The 23,643-nt window shown below is 47.3% G+C and overlaps 3 protein-coding genes across 3 annotated transcripts; 2 read left to right on the plus strand and 1 right to left on the minus strand.

The window, feature by feature from the left end:
• Positions 1–4,263: 4,263 nt before the first annotated feature.
• PtA15_5A791 (uncharacterized protein) lies at positions 4,264–5,477 on the plus strand (the record flags this gene model as incomplete). The annotated part of the gene is made up of 5 exons (XM_053169590.1): positions 4,264–4,299; positions 4,382–4,700; positions 4,768–4,862; positions 4,930–5,392; positions 5,458–5,477. The coding sequence occupies 5 exons, from the start codon at positions 4,264–4,266 to the stop codon at positions 5,475–5,477; spliced, it is 933 nt and encodes a 310-aa protein (XP_053020772.1).
• A 7,128-nt stretch (positions 5,478–12,605) lies between these two features.
• Positions 12,606–13,718, minus strand: PtA15_5A792 (uncharacterized protein; the record flags this gene model as incomplete). Its single annotated transcript, XM_053169591.1, has 4 exons — positions 12,606–12,632; positions 12,800–13,036; positions 13,117–13,491; positions 13,563–13,718. 4 exons carry the CDS (start codon positions 13,716–13,718, stop codon positions 12,606–12,608), a joined length of 795 nt encoding a protein of 264 aa, XP_053020773.1.
• Positions 13,719–14,491: 773 nt separating this feature from the next.
• Positions 14,492–22,299, plus strand: PtA15_5A793 (uncharacterized protein; the record flags this gene model as incomplete). The annotated part of the gene is made up of 3 exons (XM_053169592.1): positions 14,492–15,005; positions 16,177–16,736; positions 22,141–22,299. The coding sequence occupies 3 exons, from the start codon at positions 14,492–14,494 to the stop codon at positions 22,297–22,299; spliced, it is 1,233 nt and encodes a 410-aa protein (XP_053020774.1).
• Positions 22,300–23,643: the final 1,344 nt, after the last annotated feature.

Genomic DNA, 23,643 nt, shown 5'->3' on the forward strand with positions numbered 1-23,643 from the left:
AAAAAAAATGGCAGCATTTCTCCCCTTCCCCAACCAAAAAAAATAAAGGTCCCAATGGACCTGGATTGCTTGGCTCTTTAAGCAATTGGCACCAATCAAGAGCCAAGCAATGACGTGCAATCATTGAAATGCTGCCTTCTTTTATACTTTTCCCCTATACTTCAATTCAAGCCAGACAGAATTATTTAATTTCCTTTTCCCCTCCCACCTTTGCACAGATCCCCCTTTCCTTTTTTTCATCACCTTTCCACATGCAATCAATCACCCAAAAATGGTAAACTGAGCTTCTTTTGAGAACTCTTAAAATCACCTCGAGCCATTTCCACCTCCCTATATTACCCAGCCCTTCTCCAGGCGGACACCTTTTCTGGCATCCCTCCAAGTCTACCCGGATGCAATTGATCCCCCAAAAATGGGAAACTGAGCTTTTTCTCAGAACTTGTAACTTTATTGCGCTGCTGGGAATGGAATCTTCTCCGATTTACTATGAGGTCGTTTTCAGGATAGGGTCTTTCTCCAATCCGCATTAACTAATCAAGCTATTTCCACCTTTTGACACTTTTTCCGGCGTCCCTCCGAGTGTGCACAGTTGTTTCTCCTCCCTCTCACATCCATACATTGGTGCTCTATAAAAACTTACTATGAGGTCGTTTTCAGGATAGGGTCTTTCTCCAATCCGCATTAACTAATCAAGCTATTTCCACCTCTTGACACTTTTTCCGGCGTCCCTCCGAGTGTGCACAGTTGTTTCTCCTCCCTCTCACATCCATACATTGGTGCTCTATAAAAACTCCAACCCCTGAATGTAGAAGTATCATGCTCAATGTCAGTCAATAAGCCCAACAATGAGGCTTTAGATTCTTTGCCTGAAGAAATCCTAAATAAACTCAAATTCCCCAGCTTCCCCGAGCATAAGTTATCTTTGGCAGTTGGTATGCCATTAATGTTATTGTGTAACTTGAACATTCCACACTTGTGCAATGGAACTTGGTTGATGGTGACATGCTTAACAAAGTAGAAAATGGGCGCAACAATATTGACGGGCTAGCATAGAGTTAAAGAGGTTACATTGACAAAAATAATGTTGTGGTACAAGGGCAAGCTGCAGGCTAAAATTTCATTCTACCGGAATCAATTCCCAGTAGGTGCATGTTTCTCAATGACCATTAATAAGAGTCAAGGTCAAACATTGCAAAATTTAGTAGTTCTGATAAAGTCTCAAGTCTTTGCCCATGGTCAACTGTATGTAGCTCTGTTGCAAGTGACATGTCCAGAAAATTTAGCTGTTTTTCAAATTGGGTCTACTACCAACCTATTTAATGTAGTTGAGAAACATGTATTGACTTAGGCTTTTTGTGAAAATATATTATGTACTGGTCCGCAGTTTGTAGCCAGTTTTCCTCTGGTAATTTATTCTGGGTCTTCAACACTTGACCACAAATGCGGGCCTTGGCCGTATTCTGGTTGGAGGTGGATGCCTTCTTGGCATACCATAAGGTTAACAACTTGGGGACGTGTCTTATATTAATGGTGAATGAATATTGCAGCAGCGGGCGCGGGGCGGCGTAGCCGCCCATAAACGCTAGTCTAGATTAATCTAAGCCCAAGGGATACCATTTTGAAATGCTTCACTTTGCTTCAATTGCTTCTGGGTATGTGTAGCTTCCTGGTCTATATTTTTGCAGCACAGCAGCTTCATCCTTGCTATACTTAGTCTTAATACATGTGGATTCATCCATTTTTGGGTGTTTTGTGTGTTTTTCTTCTCCCCCAGGGACAAAATATGTCCCTGCTTTCCCCTTGCTTTTTCCCGCTTTTCAGCCATGCCCGTCAATTGAGAAGCTGGAAAACCCCGCTGTGCTGCCTGCTTTTTCAACGTGTTAATAGTGGCGGGGGCACTACCTCCGGCACTGTTAAGAGAAAAAAATAAAAGACTGCTGGGCAAAAAACTCAGCCCCCACAGATTTAGAATCGGCATGGCCCAAATAGCCCCAAAACATGTAGTACATGCCATAAGCACCCAATAGGCGGCCGTACATCCGGCCTGTGTCTCATTTTTTTTTTGCGGGCAGCTTGTTACAGTAATATGCCGCGTGCAACTGTAGTGCCTCCAGTCAACACTGGCAACAGTGAGCCGCTACGCTACAAGGCCACTTAGCATTAGTGTAGCGGTGCTAACAGAGGCCCTGGTTTCCTGTAGTGTCAGTGGGATTTGAATCCGCTAAATCAAAGCTGTAGCGTAGCTTTTTTTCCTGCGCTAACACTTAAAAAAGCGGTAGCGCAGAAAAAAAAACCACCTCCGAATGGGGAGTTGATTCCTCTGGTCAGAGGTGTCTACACTTCCTCAAAAGGAGTGATTCTGCCAAGGTATGTACACCTCCTTGACCAGACCCTCAGCCCGAAGAGATGTATGTATTTTGAAAGTAGTTTATAGCAGAAAAATTGTGCATAAGCCTAATTGTACAGCAGTCATGCAGAATTCCCCTGGTGCTTCTACGCGAAACCAATGCATAAGGTATGAACGGAATTGCACACATGTCACTTCACACATGTAGCCAAAATTTTGATGGGTGTAGTCGGCAGGAGCGAGGAAAAATCCACTTTTCAGCCAGGTGTGAACTAGGATCCCATATGCAAGTGCTCTAAATGTGATTTGTATTCCCGGTATCAAACCTGAATGGTTGGCTAAAAATGGTGGGATTTACAAGTGTTAAAATCATATAAAAAAACTGCTTGCTAGTGCAATTGTTTGCAATCGCTACAAGATAAATACATACATACCATATTTTTGATTTGTCATGGACTGGTTGTGAAATGTAGAGTTGGCTCCTATGTGATGGTAGGATTCCTGAGTGGGTAGAGCTTGGTTCACCAGATTAAGTCGGAAAGGTTGAAACAAGAATTGATCTATAGATTGAACTGGGCAAAAAGAGTTCAGATTTCGGCACATCATGGCAAAAAAATCATAAATATTTACCGTTGAGTCTAAATGCAGGACAACGAGGCCCACAGTTTCCGTGAATTTTTTGGTTCAAGGTGTGAGCTTTGACACGAGTGATACTGAGACGGTTGTGCTGGTTGCATGCTTTCTTGTTATACTTCAGATCGCCACAAGTAGAGAGGTGAGGACAAGCGTAGTGGCTTGACATTTCAAAGCTAATGTTGGGAATATTTTGGGAGATTGAGAATGAGATGCAGCAATGAAAGTTGTGATCGCCTAGTAGAAGTAATCTGGATGGCAAAATTGGTGCGAGCTTAGTTCTTTAAAATTCATCATTCTGGTGCCTTTGTGTCTCTAGCCTGATCTATGAGCCCAGCTGCTTAACCGTCTTCGTATGCGCTACGCAACCATTTCCTGTGAAGAATAATTCAAAGAAAACACCTACGGGCACCTCAACATTGGCCGTTTCACAGGTGAACATGTCTCAGTCGCTTAGCTGTACATATTCAGTCGCTTAGCTGTACATATTCAGTCGCTTAGCCGTATTCAGTCGCTGAGCCGTATTCAGTCGCTTAGCCGTATTCATGCTTGCCATCCAAACTGAATCCTGACATACAGGCAAGCCCTCCATCTCAGAGCATCTCCACCGCGGGTGCTATCCCGGGTGGCAAAATGCTCGAGTTCGGCGACTGCGACGCAGTTTTAGAACCCTGCAGCGAGTGAGTGCTGCACCGCGAGGTGCCATTGTGAAAACCCGAGAGGCGAATTTGCATATTTGATGGGTGTTTGGCACTCGCGGTGGCGTTGCCAAAGTGGGTTTGGGGTGCTATCCCGGGTTTTGCAACCCGGAATAGCACCCGCGGTGGAGATGCCCTGAGCCTCAATTGTGACTGTTGATGTAACACAGTTGAACATGTAGCTTGGCCGCTTAGAAAAACATCTATGTACCCTTAACATTGAGCATTAAGCAGATGAACATGCAGATTGTAGCTGAGTCGCTTAGCGGCATTCATGCGCGCTATATGTAGCCTTTTTCAATGTGGAAAAATGCCTACGTTACGGGCAAGGCCTCCATGAGCCTCAACTTTGACCGCTTATTTCAGATGAGCATGTAGCTCAGTTGCTTCGCCGTATACATGCGAACTTTGCAACCATCTTTCTACAGATTATATAAAGGACTTCCATCCGGCTTGAGCATATTTTTGTCTTGATATCTTTCTACGGCATTGTTTTTCGCACAATTTTCCAAGTATACTTCGGTTCTTTTTTTCAAGCCTGAAAAGGTTTCTTCCAGTCTTATTCCAGTCACATATATTATTATCATGTCCGAAGCTGATTCCTCTTCCACAACTGGATTGGTGAGTGATTTTGCTTGCATTGTCAAACAGAAATGTACTTGTAAAATTGATCACAGCGGTGTTTGACTGTCTTTCTCCATAGCTGGAAGGGTCTTCAACAAGCTCAAGCCCTGGATTAACCCAAGGCGTGGTCCGAGCGGGCGAACTTCCAATGTTCTTACTCATTCGACAAGAGCACGAGAGACGGGATCGTGATGAAAACGATCTTTGGATGGAGAATGAAAAGCTCAAGGACGATTTGAAGAAATTGAAGCAAAAAGAACGAAAGATGTTAAAAACCGAAAAGGTTGTCCAGGGACAGTTAATGTATAGCGAAGAGGAAAGGTATAGATTGGAGGGTGAACTGAACCAAGCTAATGACAAGTGTCATTTCCAACAGAAGCAGTTGGTTGAGATCGCAGGTGAGCCTTGCACATATGGAGATGTAACTTACTTTTTATCAGTAACTACATTGTTTCACTTTCACAGAACAACTGCGTCTAGCAAAGCTTGAATTGGAATCGATAAGATCAAGTTTGGATGTCTCTCGCTTGGAGGAACAAAAAATCGGGAACAAGAAGCAGGTATTAACACCATTCTCTGACACGGGTAAAGCTTGCTACTATGACTAATAAATCATTTGAACACTAGGAAAATGATAAGCTGAAGCGTGTCGAGGAGTCAGAGATTTCAAGAAGCTATCAGAACCAGCTTAAAAGGCTCTTTGATGCACAAGAAAGCTTGCAAATCTTGGAGCTCAAACAGCACATTGACGCGCAGGAAACTATGATCACGGACCTGAATCGAACGATCAGTGAACTATTTTCATCCAGAGAACTGCTTGCCAGTGTCGAACCTTCCGTGGAGCATTATACACCGTTCCTCTCCGAAGAGATCAGATATCCGGACAACCAAATTCACTCTCTGGAGGCCCAAGAAACCAAGACAGTGGCGATGCATGGTACTCAACAGGTTACATGTTCTACTCTTTCTTCCAGAAAGTATCTTACAAGCGATAAAAAGTCCATGAAAGATTTGAAGCGAACAGATTCCTGGGGAAAGATACTGTTCAACATCATGTTCTGTATTAGAGAAATGATAGGAACAGTTCTTTGTGGGTTATCTAGTAGAGTTGTTTTCGGAGGGATCATTTTCATTTTCGTTTTTATCCTCAAACAGCAAATGACTTTTGGAGATGAGGATAGAGTCAATGCGTGGTGGTATCTGAAAGAAAAATATTCCTATAACAGCAAAATGTAACAAAATCTACTAATTTGTTATTTCATGGTATTTTTTAAAGCTTTTATCACTACCACATCTCTCAGCTATGACCACCCTGCCTATATTTATAAACAAATGTACAAAAAAACTTGGGGCGCACCTTGTTCTGCTGGTGCAGGGCTGTTTACTAGGGTTTTGGTGTCGTCTTTACAGGGATTCTTGAAGAGGGCGGCATTCTCACAAGATATTTTCCATTGTTTTCTTGAGTCTGTGGTTGGCGGCCGACATGGGTCAGTCGGCGGTGGCGGGTCGTCTGGGGATTGGAGTCTTTCCCTGTGCGATTGGGATGGGCTGTTGTCTTGAGTTGAGGGGGGCTGCCTGGGTGTTGTTGATTGATTTGATCGATGTGGTGGCCGTGGGTGCGGCGCAGAACAGAGACAGAGCGGACACAGACACACGGACAAGGGTAAGGCCCTGATTGATCGTTGAATTGTAAATATATGGCCGTGAGTTCTTGGGTAGACAGACAGTGAACTTTGAAGTAAAGATGTATGTGATGTATGTACCTGGCAGGGATTCCCTCTTGGACAGCTTCATATTCCTGGCTGATGAGAAGCTTGAATACTGCTGGCCTGTGCGGACAGGGGGGCCGGGGTTGAGTGGGTGGTGGTTGGCCGGTGAGCTTCCATTCTTGCGGCCGTTGATCGTTGGTGGCGAGGGCAGGCCGTGTCTGACGAGGGAAGTTTGTCTTTGATGGATCTGGAGATGATGGGGTTGCTCAGGTGGGCATCCAACTTTTGACGTCGGTGACTGAGGGGGAGAGTGTCTGGCTGTTTTGCTGCCGCTGTTGGGTAGCTTGATTTTTGATGTGGTTTTGGTTTTGACTGTGCTCGATTATTGAGTTTGTTGGTGGTCAAGAAGAGGCTGCTCTTGGTTGTTGCCAGCCGCTGCCGTTCCGTTGACAGGGGTTCCATCGTCCCCGCCAGCCCATGGGTTTGGGAAATGTGTATGTACATACATACTTGAATGGCCACGCTCACCACAATCTATTCAGTACAGTGCCCCCCACGACTTCTCAGCTACCCCTACAGGGGGGTTCCAAATTTTGGAGATTTGTTTTCCAAAAATTCTTTTAAAAGTGGGCTGATGCTGGGCTGTTTTGGCCCATTTTTTGATGCAAATGTCACATTTCACCAACCAGACCTGGTAACATGCATGATAATAGTCCAAAGTCATTGAAATTTCACTGGACCCGCTGCCAAGAGAGCAATGAAGAAATATTCTTCACATTGCCACATTCCAAAGAGTGTACTGATGGATATGGCAATCAACAATAACTAAGGAGGTACATGTTTACATAAATACCTACACCTGTAGTATGTATGTACATAGATAATTTAGTCTCTAAATACATAATAAATATTCCATAAGTCCATAGTACATGTCTGTAACCACATACTATGGTCTTAAAACCAGCTGTTCCAAATTTTGCATCTGAAAAAAATGAAACTTTTTTTTGAGGCATTGCACAGACTTCAAAGTTATATTTTTGAGTTCTCCTACGTCTGTAGGGCTCAAAAATGTATAATTTACATGTGATACATGTCTGGTGACTTTGAACACATTGTTCAAAGTTCAATTTTTTTTTGCAGGTGCGGGGTAGTTGAGAAGTCGTGGGGGGCACTGTAACCTGGCCATCCAGGCCCATCCGCAAACCGAACCGCCCAAAAAAAACCCACCCGTCCCGCTGAGTCCCTCTCCACCCGCAGAGTAACAAAGCCCGCGGCACCGCCAAGCCAATTAATGGACAACAAGCAGAGATACCTGAAGCAGTGCAGAGGCTGTGAGTAGACAAACACGCGGATGAGGACTCAGAAAGGTGGAAGAACACCTGAAGCAGCGCAGAGGCTGTGAGTAGAAGAACACGCGGATGAGGACTCAGAAAGGTGGAAGCACACCTAAGACCGAGTGAGAGATGTTTGAGTGAGTTGATTGAGATTGAGAACAATGAATGAAGATGAAAACAACCATACAAACCTGAAGCAGCGCAGAGGCTGTGAGTAGACAAACACGCGGATGAGGACTCAGAAAGATGGAAGCAGACCTGAGATGAAAGACAATGAAGATGTGAGACCACAAAAACAAGGGGATGAGAAAGATGAGCATACCTAAGACCAAGTGAGAGATGTTTGAGTGAGTTGATTGAGATTGAGAACAATAAATGAAGATGAAGGAAAACAACGGATTACAATGACGGTTGAAATACTAAATCTACGGTTAGGGTTCAGAGTCCCATCAACTAGGGTCAAACACAATCGGTCCACGTCCGCAGCACGGCGCATGAAAGTATGCCCGGCTTGTGCCTCAATACCGATAGCATCAACATCTCTCCCAGGTCAAATGGGTGCCCCCCGGCCGCAACGGGGACGAGGGCTTATGTAGTTAAGTTTGTCCCCACCCTTTCTCATTCAAATTGCTTTTTTTGGCCGTCTAATCCGCGGCGGCCTCCCTCCCGTCTCCGGGCAAAAGTGCGGGACTGCGCGCATGGGTGTGAGGCGGATGCGCCTTGTTAGATTATGAATCTGGCAACTCAGGCTTCGTAGCTTAGTGGTAAAGCAGGCACCTAGAGTTAGCCCAACCCGGGTTCAAGTCCTGGTGGAGCCATTTCTTTTCTGACAGATTTACAGTCTCGAGCTCAAAGAGCCAAGCGTACCTGCAGAGGAGAGAGCACACCAGCGGGTCTAGGAGAGCCTTAGAGCATCCAGATTCCGGGAGGATGTTAGATTATGAATCTGGCAACTCAGGCTTTGTAGCTTAGTGGTAAAGCAGGCACCTAGAGTTAGCCCAACCCGGGTTCGAGTCCTGGTGGAGCCATTTCTTTTCTGACACGCCTTGGCGCCAACGCCCTAGCCCACAGGTCGCCGGGAAGGATCCCCAAGCCCCCAAGGCGTGCAACCTGATTGCCAGGCGGCCAATCTACCAGTCAAGTTCTAACAACAGCAAGTGCACTTCCCAGGCGGACGTGAATCACATTCAGCCATTTGGACGGCCGACCTCCTGTCCAGCAAGCTGTGTGGCGGGCCACCCAACTGCTTTGGTTTTTGCGTTCGGCCGGTAAGCGGAAATCCCCTCCCACACCCCACACATTTCTCCGAATTGTCTCACGTTTACTGATCTTGACCAACGGTTACTGCAACCAGCCAAACATGCACATACCCTTACACCCAATAGGCGCTATCAACCGGCGGCTAAGAAGGCAGCTTGCTCCACCCCATTCAAATCCATTCAACGGTAGACAGCAAGTTCCTGCTAATCATACCCGCTGCTCCCATCCTGAAAAATTGTAAATCTTTTTGATCTCAAACAGCCATTTCAAGTAGCCAAACAAGCTGGTTACAGCTGATTGCAGACGAAATCGAGCCGCGCGGGTAGTAGGACGGCTGCCAGAATAAATTCAAGGGTAAGTGGCAAGTGGTTACACCCTCCCGCCCAAACATGCAATAGAAACCTTGCAGTTATTATCAAGCAGCTACAGCTACCAAATCGGGTGTAATTACCAAGCCATCTTATCTTCTTTCCTACGATTCCTACACACCGGGACAATTGGGGCGCCCCCCGATCGTTGCCGCTGGCGCCACCGTGGCCCCGCAAGTCAATTGCGCCCACATGGCGCTGGAACTAGCAATGCCGGCCAGGCGTCGGACATAGGCGCCTCGCAAACGGCCCCAGATGGGCGCCTCGGGGACGCCCAGGGGGGGGGTGGCGCCGTATCTGAGTCTGCATTCAAAACGCCAGGCCCCCGCGAGCGCCTGGCACCCTGCCTGGCGTCCTGCTTGCGGGGGCCATGGCGGTCATGATGACCAATTGCTGATGACCTGCGCACACCTTTTGGGGGTCTTTCGGTTGCCTGGTGGGCTCTCATCCCAACGCCTTGGGGGACGAGGGCGTGCCGCATAGGCGTGGAAAATTTCCCGTCCCCTAGGTCGCCCGGGTGGGGGTTTGGCAGATGCCGAGGGCTCCGCCTGGCTTGGCTGGTTGGCGACTCTGTCCGCCCCTGAGCCGTCTCCCGCATCCACAGGTTGGACGATGAAGGGCTTTTATGCCGCGGCTGCATGCACGCGGTCCCTGACGCAGGTGATGGGAGAGGAGGCGCGAGGATCGCACTGAGCAGCAGCTTGGCCCCCTTAGCAAAATGAGGCCGAGAGGGCCTAATTTGCCTCATTGGGGGCAAGAAAATGGGGGGGGGAAGGTCTCACGGTGATGCTCAGGGGGCTCATACGTATGTGGGGGATTTTGGGGTGATGAACTGTATTCCTTAATCAATTGCTTATGGGTAGTTACAAGGGGGAGGGGGAGCAGGAGGATGAAAAAGTAGAAATAGGGTGACTGGGACAGTCGCCCGCGCAGCGGGGCATACTATGAAGATTACCAAAAGTGGTGACATACGAAGCAGGTACTTCTGGACCACAAGTAGAGTCTACCTGCATGGTACTCAGGGATCAGCATCGAGGTGGTGCATGGGTAGGACCCTGGCAACCCCCTATAAATGGGCAGCATGAAAATGTATGAATTATTTGGCAAAATCACAAAATGGTACACATGAAAATGGTATGAATGCCTTTTTTTGCCATTAAGGGTAGGCACCTCAAATGTATGAGATTTTCCTCAGGGAAGGGAGGTTAGTAATGAAAAATGTATGAGACCAGCTGGGAGCCACCAAGCGCTCCCTCTTGACCCCCCCCCCCCCCCCTCCCCCTTGGCAGCACCTGTCAGGATGGTCAAAAAATGTATGAGACCAGCCGGGAGTCACCAAGGGCTCCCTCTCAGCCCCCCCTTGGCAGGACCTGTCAGGATGGTCAACAGTCAAATTTGTTCATTGGTGTCAATTTGGCGCAAAGTGCGCGCCCAGCCATGTGTTGATGACATTTCCGGTTGATGAATTTTTTTTATCTTGCCATGTCTCAACCTTCATTCTTGGAACACTGGGAAAAAGAGTTCTTACATATGAAAGCTCTTGCAAAGAAAAAAAAATAAAGCTTGATTGAATTTTCAGTTGATTGTATTCATTCAACATTAGTACAGTAATTCAAGACATTTTCTTTCTTATTTTGATGTTTTTTCATGTGCACTGGCGCCCTTAAAGCTAGAAAAACTGGATAGCTTCAAAAAAACAGGCTTGCACCCCCCCCCGCGGAAAAAAAATGGTAGGCATGAAATATGTATGAAATTTTTTGAAATCCTCTGAGGGTACACATGAAATGTGTATGAAAGGGCTGTGAAAATATATGAATTTTGGAAAAATTGGGGATTTTACATGCCGCCCATTTATAGGGGGTTGCCAGGGTCCTGCATGGGTAGGTTGAGAGCTCTGAGGGACTTACGCGGGGATTGTGTCGCTGGCAGCAGGAGCCCCGGAGGGGCGCCTTGTGGGCCAGGATCTAGTCACTGCGGAATGGCCGCGAACATGTTGAATGCAAAACCGTTTTGGTCTTCCTCAGGTGGCTGGGGTAGGAAACATGAAGGTTAAAGAAGCTGTTAGTTGAGGGGGTGAACAATCATGGGTAAAATTTTGCAAGCAACTTACGGTCAGTGCCTGGTCAAGGTGCCTGGTGGCCGGTTGTTGATGGTTTGGCAGCAATTGACACAAATGAAATGTTGGTCATGTGGGGGCGTCAAGGTGATGTTTGTTGGTTCTGCAACGGTGGTGGAGTGGACTTCGAGGGGCGACGCAGGAAAAGAGGAGTAATGGTGCGGGCAGCTAATTTCCGGAGAGGGCTCATATAGCCGCGTTACCCTAAGTGGGTGATTGGGGTAGCCCTAAGGTGGTGCGGCTCCACAGAACATCACTACTGCGGGGCTACCACGGAGACAGCGGAGCACCCCGCGCATGGATGGCACCCATGCCCCGGGGAAGCGTTCCCCATTCTCATGTCCTGTTTACTCAGCTGGCGGTGCTGGACAAGTGACACATATTGGTTTCCTATGCTTTAAGAAGAAAGAATACTGTTCAATCTCTCAATATCCAGCTAGAGCAAGGATTGAGTAAGAGTGTCATTGAAGTTTATCGTGTCCATAAAATTGCAAAATCCTTTCCATGAAAAGATTATTTTTTCTCAGAGCTCGATTAAGGCAAGAGGCATTGAATTTCAAAAACATCTGCAAAAAAAAAGAGAACTAAATATACAACTATATGGCTGCAAATCAGAAAGGAAAAGTATTGCTGTTGCGCCTATGTAGCTGGTTTGGTCGTGCTGGTTCGCTGGGAAGACTTGGGAGCGGGGAAGGGATGTGCATGTGCTTCTTGCACATTTTGGGTGGGTGGCCAGTCGCGCCATCATCTGAAACACGGACCCATGATTGGGTGGCCGAAGCATCTGGGGTGAGCCCCGCAATGCCTCTTCATGTCGCGCCTTCGCCGGCCCGATGGCGAACACAGATGATCACATCGGGCTCGCGACTCTTCAAGGCGCAGAGTTGGCGACCTAGGCAGGCGGGCAACTAGGGGACGCCCACTTCATATAGACCTCAGCGGGCGGCTGCATGACTGGTCCCATCGGGTGCCGCCCACAGTTGGCGGCACCAGATGACGCCGGCCCAACCATAACGCATGGGAGGCGACCCGCTGAGGTGGCCGGCTGACGCCTAACCCGGGATCTGCCGCGATGGTGCACATCCTGACGCCTTCTAGGCTCGGGCGGACAGCAGTGTATCAAGGTGGCACCACCGTGACTCCTGGTCACGCTGGCGCCCTGTAACGCCCACCTGGCGCATGTATGACACCTGCGTCAGGTGGGCGCAGCGGCTTTTCCCGATTCGCCCGGGTGTGAGCAGACGGAAACATAAGTTACGCCTCATTTCCAAAATGGAATCGCCGCGGATACCAATTCAAGAGTACATAAGTGGCAAGCTCCCATCACCCGAATTCCTTCCTCGGGCACCTGCAAAGGTGCCGCTCTACAATATGCTGTATGGTGAGGGTGTGGCGTCTGTTTTCTCCTGAACAACTGAAACCAATTTAGTGACCTCATCGTTTTTTTGTTACATAGCTCAAAATGGTACTCCGGTCAGTATTGATGGCCTTCAATGGACCCTCCAAAATTTAACATCTAGATTTCAATTGATGGATTATTTAGCTAGAAATAGAAATTCGAACCCAAGAAAAAGTACAGCTGAATCATTTTTACTGGAGAACATTGTTGGGCATAGTTTTTAATCTCCAGTGAAGCTTTGCCATTCGTTTGAAGAATGTATGGCCCGATGTGATTACAATTTTGTTATTTGGATTCCAAACCTGCTCAACTGTCAAGGATGCTTCAGCATGCCTCCCCAATTTTTCGTAGCCTTCGGCAAGAGTGAGATGAAGGTCAACAAGAAGGTCTCTCAAGCTCTTGTCTAACTTGTATGGACCTGTTGGTAGCGATTGAAGTGCTCGGTAGATAATATCCACAGCTTCGTTGTGGTGGCCAGTGACGTTCAAGCTCTGACTACGTCTCTGTGCACTCCTCATCCTGCGCTCCAGGCCCAACACTTCAGGTCCCTACAAACTCAAAATCAAAAGCGGAAAATTTATGAAATGGATGAGACCATATGTTACTGCCAATTGTAAATTGCACTCACATCATCAATTAACTCATCATCGCCGGTAGAATTTTTCTTCACCTCGGAATACAGAACGGCCAGTTCTGTAAACATGGAATCTGTTGAGGAAATCGATCCACCTTTTTTCAAATCCCACAATTCTTGCAATGTGATTTCGGCCTCACGAAACTGGCCCATGGCAAGATAACAGCGTGCCAGATTGAAAATTGACCGGATGATTACAAGTTGTCCACCTTCCTTGACCGAAGTCTTCCACCAAGAACACCTGGCCAGGAAATTTTTGTAATGGGTTGCGGCCACCGATAGATTTCCAAGGGTGAAGTAATGGTAGGCGCTTTCTGATTTTTCTGCAAGAAAACGGTATGCCTCTAGATTGGTTCTGATTCGGTTTTTCTGAACCTCTCATATTTGTACATAAGTAAGCCACCTCAATATTAAAATAACCCCGCGACAAATGGACTGACCATAAAATCCAGTCTGCGTGATTTAGAAGGTTCGTTACCAGGTTTTGGTTCCCTGTTGGTTTGGAGCTCGAAGTGTTCGGCAGATCGTTTAAAAGGTGTAATGCAAGGATTGGTGGGCTCATGGTTTTGTTGGGGAGGCGCCACACGTGTATTCATTTTTTGCGGGAATGTTAAAATGTCAAACAACTTTAGGGGGTAATCGGAAATCCCTCTTTTGGGAAGCGGATTGACCCAGTAGTGATGTGAACAAGTCCCGTAGTTGTAAATATTTGTACACCTTTGTATCTCCGAAATCGCCCATATGGATTCCTGAGCTGCTTCAGCTCAGACTCAGTGACCAGAATAAGATGAACAGCACAAGGGGGGGCTCAAGCCAAAATTGAGCATGTATTCCCGGCCTCAACTGAGCCTCCCTTGGTAGGAGGGTGCTAGGGGAGGGACATCAGTTATTCGATTTATTCCTGAGTGAGATGGGCTTCGCCGAAATTTTTTCCTCATTCGTATGTAAAATTAGAACTGCTTTGTTGCTGAGGTGGAGTTGGCTCTGTGATTGTCGATACACTCAGTTTTTTTTCTCCTCATAACCTCAGACCGTTTACAAGCTCAGTAAAAAGACTAAAAACGAGCAATCCAAGTTAATCATGCTGAGGTAATTTGCACTTTTTGCGGTCCCCTTCTAAAGTTTTTGATGATATATATGTATTCTGCTACATGTCATTTTTAAATCGTCATACTTCCCAACTTTCGTAATTTCCTAGACTTCCGAATAACTTCAGCTCTTAATCATGGCACCTCCCTTTTGGATCCTCTGCAAGTGCAATAAATGTTCCCAATCTCATTATGTTAACTCTCAGAAAGAAACTGTTATTGGCCGTCAATGGAATAAAAATTCGAAACCTTATAAAGACCACCTCATACCTCCTCCACGAATGTCTTATTCCCAAACACAAAACTCCGATCGTTCTACGCATAACAAAACCGAGCGTTCAGTGAACGAGCACAGCAAAACCAAGCCTCCCGTCAATGAAGAAGTCTCTGCAGTACCTTTTCCTTTGGCCAGAGCATCTTTAGTCCGCAGAGATTCGGCAACTGAAGACTCGCCTAGCTTTTATTGTCTTCCGGAAGCGAAATCGATTACCAAAACCAGTGGCAAACCACCCGTCTTCCGCCGTACAAATTCTGACCAAGCAAGTCACGCCGAACCCGGGCATACCGAAACCTCTAATCAAGCTAGTCACGCCGAACCCGGACATACCGAAACCTCTAATCAAGCTAGTTACGCCGAACCCGGACATGCAGAAATGTCTCATACTCTGAACGGCACATCTGGAATCATTGGGCAAGATGCAGTTGAGCCCCCTGCGCCAGGATCACCAAATTCTGATGTACTTCTAATTCCGGATCCCAAAATTGCGCTGCGGAAGGAGAATTTTTTTGACTGTGGTATGTCTGTTGTGTTTTTCTCAATTCTTGGGAATCACTCTCTGACAAATGAGTGAATGACAAATAGGCCGATTTCTAGTAGGACAATACAACTACTTCACAGAAGTCATTCATCCAAAATGCCTGGCCGCAGTTCTTCTGGCTGCATGTCAGTACTTGTTCCTTAACTTGAGTGCTGGGGGCGCAGACCAAACACTTGTTTGCCTGAAAGGACTTCTATCAAACGTGACGATGTGCTCAACCCGATTTTACCTACCCATTGATATCCGGAAAATCATAAGTGATATGCGTCTCGCACCAGAAATCAAAAGAATAGTCTCCTGCCCGAAGTGCTTTCACCTCTACCCGATGAATCCACCCCCAAAAAGGTGCACGGCGCGTCAAACTCGAAGAAGTAGGAAATGCCTCGAGCCATTGTATAAAGCAGAATCTGGTAGCTCAAAGGATTCCTCAACTTTCCGGCGATATTTTTCCACTCAATCCTTTACCGAATGGCTGGCTCGTTTCTTAGCAAGACCTGGTATTGAAGATCTCCTTGAAGAATGTCTTTCGAATACTCCCGAAGCTTCCTGCTTGAGCGATGTGTGGGATTCTAACATTTGGAAAACACTGAAAACTTCGGATGGTCGCCAATTCACCAGCTTCTCAGGAAACTTGGTTTTTTCCTTGAATATTGATTGGTTTAATCCTTCCGGAAATAAGACTGCTGGGAAGCATGTATCACTGGGCACAGTTGCGTTGATCTGTCTGAACTTACCGGCCCACCTTCGAGCATCTCACGAAAATATCTTCTTAGCCGGATTGATCCCCGGCCCCACCGAACCCTCCGTCACTCAGATAAATCATGTCTTGAAACCCCTAGTTGAAGAACTAAAGGAACTCTGGGTAGGAGTAAAATTCAACAGCACCGTGAATTATCCTATTGAAGGCCGTACAATCAGAGTCATGCTGGGTCCTATAGTCTGCGATCTTCCAGCTATTCGTAAGGTTTTAGGAATGGCAGGACATAGCTCACATAAGCATCTATGTTGTTTCTGTTTGGTATGCAAGAGAAAAATTAAAACGGTTGATTTAGATCAGTTACGTCCAAGGAAGGCCGATGTGCTTAGGAGTAAAGCATTCTTGTGGAAGAATGCGCTCACCCTTGATGAACGTGACCGAATTTTCAAAGATCACGGCGTCCGCTATTCGATACTATACGAGCTACCATACTTCAATCCTCTATCACATGCAATTGTCGAACCCATGCATAATATTTTCCTTGGTTTGCTGGGCCATCATGGCAAAGATTTGTTCGGACTTAAGATATCCGACAACCGAAAGAAAGAGCGCGGATTTCGATCAACGGCGCGACCTGCCGAATCAGATGAAGAGAGCGATAAAGAGGACGATCCTGAAGTTTGTGGTACCGACCTTGGCATTGTGAAGCAAGAAGATGTATCATTTTCTAATGAAGATAATCAGCCCATCGAGGGACTGCTTGCAGAGTTCCGTGACTTTGATTTCGCTGGTAGCAACTCAGAGCCTGCAGATTCCGACGAGGAATCCAATCAAAGCTCAGCGGAAGAAGACGACGATGATGATTGCACAGATTCGGTCGATGACAATATTCCTACTGAATTGAATCCCCTTGGAGCGAAATTCTTTGGCGAGGCCAAAAACCTGGAGATACTTCGTGAAGTCAACAGAGAGTTTCAGCTTCCCAGTTGGATTGGTCGGGTCCCGGCGACAGTTGGTAGTGCGAAGGGGGGCAAACTCAAAGCAGATGAATGGATAATACTATTTGAGATAGTGATGATTCCCACTCTCATCCGTCTTCTCTCAGAAAAAGATGACTCAAATTCTATTTTCGACATGGGAATACTATCTAACTTGCTGCATCTATGCAGTATCACGAATATTGTTCGAAGCTTAAAAGTAACCAACGATGATATTGCAGCCTTAGACTTCCATCTCAAGTTCTATCGTCAGGGGCTTTTGGACATCTTTCCGTCCTTCTCAACCAAACCAAACCATCACTTAGCTCTTCACTTGCCTGATTGCCTGTTTCAGTTTGGTCCGGCACCACAGTGGACAGCTTGGTCATTTGAGCGGTTAAATGGTGCACTGGCTTCCATACCAACAAATAATCATATCGGTAAGCAAGTTCATCTATGCCCCAGACTTCTTATAGGTAACACAGCTAAACATGACTTCTTTTGGGACTCAAGATACACGGGATTTTACCATGTTGAGGCGATGGGTGACAGCTCAGAATTTACGAAATCTCCTGCCTTCCTTGTGCTCTAACCTTCCACCCAACACCACTCAATCTCTATTGAAGTTTATCACACCTAGCAAAAGTACCGGGCAGTTCTCACAAGCTGCGAACACAAAACTAATAGATTTTTCAAAGTTGAATTATAATCCTAAGAAGCTTGAGACACTTGACCTCAAAACTCATGAGAATCTTGTTCGCAGCTTCAAGCAGAAATTTTCTGTTCAGGCCGCTTTGTCCACTAGTATCTACAAATCCTGGAGAAGAAGCGATGATTCCATCTTAATTCCAAGGCTAGTACATCAACAAAAATCAATCACGTTTGGCCATGTAAGCTACACAACCGTCAACAAGCACATTGGGAATAGCACCATCTTCTATCGGGTTTTGGGTACCAAGGGTGACATCCGAAACGTTTGTGGCCAAATAAGTCAGATCTTCACCATGTGTTTCTCAACCAGGAAGGACACCCCCAGTTCAATCCACCTGTGGTTTGAAGTTGAACGTTTCAACAACTTATCAGCTTGTGATCAAAAGAAACACCGATTTGAAGATTGGCCCTATGCCCGAACTCACATCGTTTACGATTCAAAGACAAAGAAGGACTACATAGAAATGGATGCAATCATCGGACATGGGGCTACATGGCGCTTACCTCAAAAATTACTTGGCATCAATAAAAAAGCTCTTTTGATAGTTGATTTGAGCAAAAATGTGAGTAAATCTTTATGCTCTTTGGTCGTAAGCTTAGAAATCATTGTGCTGAATTTGAAATGAATCGAACTTTAGGGATTGGTTTGCTTGCATGCTGCTGAGTTGTAGATTCTCACACTGCAAGAAAAACTCTAGAAACTGCTTGCAGTTGAGATGCAAGAGCTCAAGGCAAGCTATGCCTCATGCATGAATCAAGCACTGGTTGATCCCATGCACATTGCCTAATTTATGCAAGAGTGAGTCTAAGGTACAAAAAACTGAGTACAGGAGTTGATACCTGTGCAAATTCCCCTTTCATGTGAAAATTCCCCTTTCATTTGCACATACCCCTTTCATGTGCACATATCCCTTTTGTATGCATTCACCTTTCATAATGTGTACATAGCCCTTTATGTGCACATACCCCTTTCATGTGTGTATATCCCTTTCATGTGTGTATATCCCTTTCATGTGTGTATATCCCTTTCATGTGCATGTATCCCTTTCACAATGTGTACATACCCCTTTCATCATGTGTTCATGACCCATTCATGTTTACATGTCCCCTTTGAGTTTTTTACATCCCTTTCAATACCCCTTTCATCATTCAGGTTTACATACCCCTTTGATGTTTACATATCCCTTTCATGTGCAAATACCTCTTACTGCACATACCCCTTTCATGCATGAATACCCCTTTCATGCATACATACCCCTTTCATCATGTGCACATATCCCTTTTATGTGTTTATACACCTTCTCACATTCCCCTTTCATGCGTACATATTTCTTTCATCTGTACATATCCCTTTCATGTGTACATACCCTATTTATGTTATTCTGGCTGAATTAAATGGCACATGGAGCGTTAATAAAAGAAAATAAAAGGGTGCTCAGGGGGATGCTCATTTGCCTCAACCTACTGCATGAGCACTACAGCATGTTCAACATTGAAATGGTGAACAAGGTACACAGTGAAGGTGTGCCAGCACAGAATTTGGGTGCTTGACTCCAGCTTGAGCCAATCTTTGATTGAAGCTTGCTGCATCTCAACTGCAAGCAGTTTCTAGAGTTTTTCTTGCAGTGTCAGTTACTGCGCTTTTTCGAGCCAAAAAAACCCAATCGGTTTTACATCATGCAAATAGGTGTACCCGAGATTCCAAGTGGCCTACTCCAAAATAAGCGCTTCAATGTTTTCTTGTTTTTTGTTTTAAGTTTTAAATTTTGATCTGAAGTCGGACAAGCTTGCCAAAACATATTGAATCTCAAAGTTGATGTGGTTAACTCAGCATTTTTTTTTCTTCACCAGTAACGGTGAAACCGGTGCGCTGCGCTGACATCAGCGCCACTTTTAGCGCAGCGCAGCGGTCTACCGCTGATCCTCCAGCCCAATCAGCGTTGGCGCTGCGCTAACGCTGAATTCAGTGGTTCGCCGCGGACACCTGCTGTTGATCAGCGTTGACGCAGCGAAGGGCGCTAACGCTGAAAATCAGCGCAGCGCAGCGGAATGACCGCTGATGGCCGCTGACCGCTTTTTCAGCGTCAGCGCGCTGATTTTGCTGGTTGTTGCCGGGAGCGCAGCGGGAGGGGAGAGTAGTCCACGGGGCCGTGTTGCTTGGGTCCCTGGATCTTGCTGTAAGCCAAGGGTACCCGGGTCTTCTTGACCCTGTATTGCAGGCCCACGTGAGGCAGAGGCGCCCCCTCGCCTAATACAGGGACCTCGGGGCCACCTCAGCCGTCAAGGAGGGCGACTCAAGAGCTGGCCTCTCCTCAAGTCCTTCCCCCTCAGGAACTCCCTCCTGCTCGCCCTTTGCGTCTCCATCCATTTCCCCCCCCCCCCCCCCCCCCCCCCCAACACGGCCTTGTGTCGGAAAAGGGACTCTAGCGGAAACAATTTTCTTCTCCACCCACCCACCCCACGACAATTAGCTTACAGCCAGACCCAGGGTCTGGCGCATCGACCACTGCACCCTTCTGGGCTGCACCTGCTCCCGGAGGACCCGCTCCGCTATCCTACTCCTCCCTCGCAGGTGGCTCTAGACTCTTAGAATCCCTCTGCGGATTCTTGGATCCTATGACGGGCCACGAGGAGGGGTAACCCTAGCGGGGGCGGGGACCACACCTCCCCCCGACCCACACACGGAAGCCTTGGGGAACCCCTCCCGGGTCCTCGGGGCTTCCTAGGCGCGCTAAGCTGCGCTGAACCTGTGAGCAGGAAGTGTAAAACCTAACTAGGTGGGGACCCCCCCGGGACCCCGCCGAGAACAGATCCCTGCGCACTGCTTGAGTCTGAGTGCGGCCCCGCTGCGTCCAGGTTGAATGGATGCGCACTATTGGGCACTGAACATGGCTGCAGTGACAATGGTGCTGCCAGCGCACTAACCCAGCGCACTAACTAGAGCGATTCATCCACACAATCAACCAACCATTTGCCCCTCATGGGACCTCAATTGGTCCTCATGACCATGTTAAGGCGCCGCAAAATCAGCGCGCTGACGCTGAAAAAGCAATCAGCGACTGTCAGTGGTCAATCAGCGGTCATTCCGCTGCGCTGATTTAGCGGCGCTGAAATTACCATTTTTTTCCGGTGAAATTAATCAGTGGAATTAGCGCAGCACTTTCCCCGCTGATTTTTAGCCCAGCGCAGCGCTCCCAAAAACCTCTGCGCTGTTTGCAGCGCAGTGGTTTCACCGTTTTCACCAGGCAGTGGCTTGGTGGTAGGGGTCAAATTTAGGAATACGCCCCCAGGCAATGGTGAAAGGCTATGCTGCCCTACGCAAAGCACTTGTTTTAGCGCAGAGCAGCGGGTACCTGCTACGTGCCTATCCCAAAAAGGTGTAGCACAGCGCCTGTAGAACTGCACTACACTTTTTACCAGGGGGAAAAAGCCCAAAAATGCCGTGCTTTTGCAAAAAAATAGCGCAGTGCAGCAAAAAAACGCTCCTTTCCCGCTACATGCACTTTTTGGCTGTAAAAGCGTAGTAGCGGAGCCCAGCGCCATTCGTGGCGGCTGCGCTGCTACGCAGGGATTGATGCATGTACCCACCCATCACATCCATCATCCGGCCAGCAATGGTGTGGACTGAGCCAGCACTACTTCCCCACTCCCAATTCCTGTCAGTTTGTGGTTCTGCTACTCTTAGCTTTATCATACCTGCTGGTGTCACTCATCCATGACCTGGCATTTACAGGTCTTACCCTCAATTAGGGATCTTCATGTGACACCAGTGGATGTTCATTCACCCACCTGCAGCAATTCATATCCAAGCGTCCTTAGTACAGTGGTTAGTACACTTGACATGGATATAAGAGACATGGGTTCAACTCCCATAGGACACATAATATTTTATGGAGTTTCACAATTCCCTCCCTCCCTCACCAATCTATTGTGCAATTCCTGCTTGAATATGACTTGCATACACCCAGAAGATGCCCCTTCTAAGTTCTATCCCTTCAAATACAACCAAGCACTTCCCCGTTATGGGTTCCTTGGCCAGGGATTATCTTGCCTGTCCTGCAAGCTCGGCCAATGATTGCTCATCAGGTTGGTCCAGCCTGGTGATAGGAACTATTGAGCATGGGCTCAGCAGCCATATGTGGCTGCACAACAAGGTTAGGATGGAAGGGGACTTCTCAGACTGTCAGAAGCTCATTGATGGGGATTGTGAATGTCAGCCAGCTACCCAGTAGGAGCTGGCTAGACAAATAAATTTCATAACAACTATGTTTTTGAGCGCACAGTCAGCGCGCTCCTTTCTCATAAATAAGCGCACCTGCAGCGCGCTCCTTTTCATAGTAAAGTGCTAAGGCAGCGCGCTCCTTTTCGTACTGAGCGCACCCGTAGCGCGCTCCTTAATTTAATAGTAAATAAATATTAAAAAGAAATAGAAAAAATCTAAGAATAAATTAAAAGGAAAAAGCTATAAAAAATCTAAGAATAAAATGAAAAAGAAGGCTCGGCTAACGCCGGCCCAGGCATTGACAACTAGGCTATAACTAATCCACACGGCCAAAGCGGTCTATCCTCCCCTTGAAGAGGAGAGGACAAGACCAGGAGGAATAGCATAAAAAGGGGGTCGGTTCGCCCCTCCGGATGCTTTTTCCCCCCATCTTCACATTAACCGACAAAAACTAGCCCAGCCCCTTTTCTTTGATATCCTCTCGACAAACGTTTTGGCCCTCTAGTTTTTGCCTGATTCTCTGAAGTTCAGCCATCGCACTCGGCGCGCCCTCTCAACGCGCCTATTCCCCTTTCTATCCTCACCCTCTGCGAACAACACAACCCCTGATCCTCTCTCTGACCTCTTCGCCGCCATCTACTCGCCGAAGACTACTGTCCAGTAGTGAGTACCGTTTCTCTGTTCGTCATCTTTGGAGGATTTTAGATCTCATCGGGGTTTATTGGTAAACTACCCCTGTTCTACAGGCCCCCGCCATTTTCAGGCACTTAAACACCCCTGGTCGCAGGCCCTGAACCAACTCTCTGAGGGCACTTAAATACCCCTAACTTAGTTAGGCCCCTCTATAAAATAAAATGCATTTTTTTTATATCTCCGCCGGTGTTCTTATCCAGAAAACCGCGCTACTTTCTTACTCATCAGCCGGTGTAGCTTGAAGAGTATAGCTCTTGGTATCACCGCGGCTGACAGTGAAAACCCTAAATTCCAGGTCACAAAAAAGAAGAAGAGCTATGAGACTGCCAAAACTAAATGAGTATTTAAATAAAACTAAAGGCCAACACAGCTTTGCTGCCGCAGGGTCCAGGTGCCCCCCCCCCCTGCTCATCTTTCCCTAGGATAACTAAGCCTCTCAAACAGAGGGGGGGGGGACCCCCATATCCCAAAGGGACTATCCTTAGGAGAGGCTTATTGTTGAAATTACTCAGGTGAAAAGAATTGTGTGTTGTGGGATTTGAACCCACGACCTTCTACATTCATGAGAGCTGCTCTTATACCACTGACACTACAGGCATGTAGCTGTCCCTGCGGGATGCAGCGTCACCCTGTTGTTGCAAGCCCGCGTGACTGCGCAAGTAGGTGCAGTCACTGCGGCCGCGAACCTAAATGCAACGTCAGGTGACGCTGCGGGCCCCAACAACACCTATTTGCCCGTAGTGTGAGCTAAACACACTGTTGGTCTTACTGGTGATTTATGGAACTTAGATCGTATAGCTTGGCCACTCAAATGGGGCTTGAAGTATATATTCCAACACACCCCCTTGCTTCATGCACCATGAGCAAACTATGAAGATTGCATATGCAAATCTAATATGTTTGTCATGTATCATACACCACGGAGCGCCCCCAACCGCGGTTGGACGTGGGACGCGATGTGGAGACGACCCCCGCGACCCCGCCCTGAAGTTCTGGTGTCACCTGGAGCGGGAGTGATCGCCACCTGCGGTCGGCGCGACCTGCCACGTGATTCCCACGTGCGGAGCCCGCGGTCGGCAAATTCCTTACGTTGGCCTGCCGTGGGCGCCGCGGTCGGGGTCCGGTGAGCGGGCAGCAAAAATATGGCTTTCTACCCGGGTTCGAACCCGCCAACCTGCATGTCGAGCACCGACATGATACGCTCGCTTAGGAGAGGCACCAGCCTTGCCGACTAGGGCATCGGACATTTCCATACTACCAGGCGGTTTATTGTGTTATATGCACCCCATTTCTCCAAATTTTGTCAGACAAAGTC

Source organism: Puccinia triticina, chromosome 5A, assembly GCF_026914185.1.
Source record: "Puccinia triticina chromosome 5A, complete sequence".
In the NCBI taxonomy this organism is placed as follows: Eukaryota; Fungi; Basidiomycota; class Pucciniomycetes; order Pucciniales; family Pucciniaceae; genus Puccinia; species Puccinia triticina.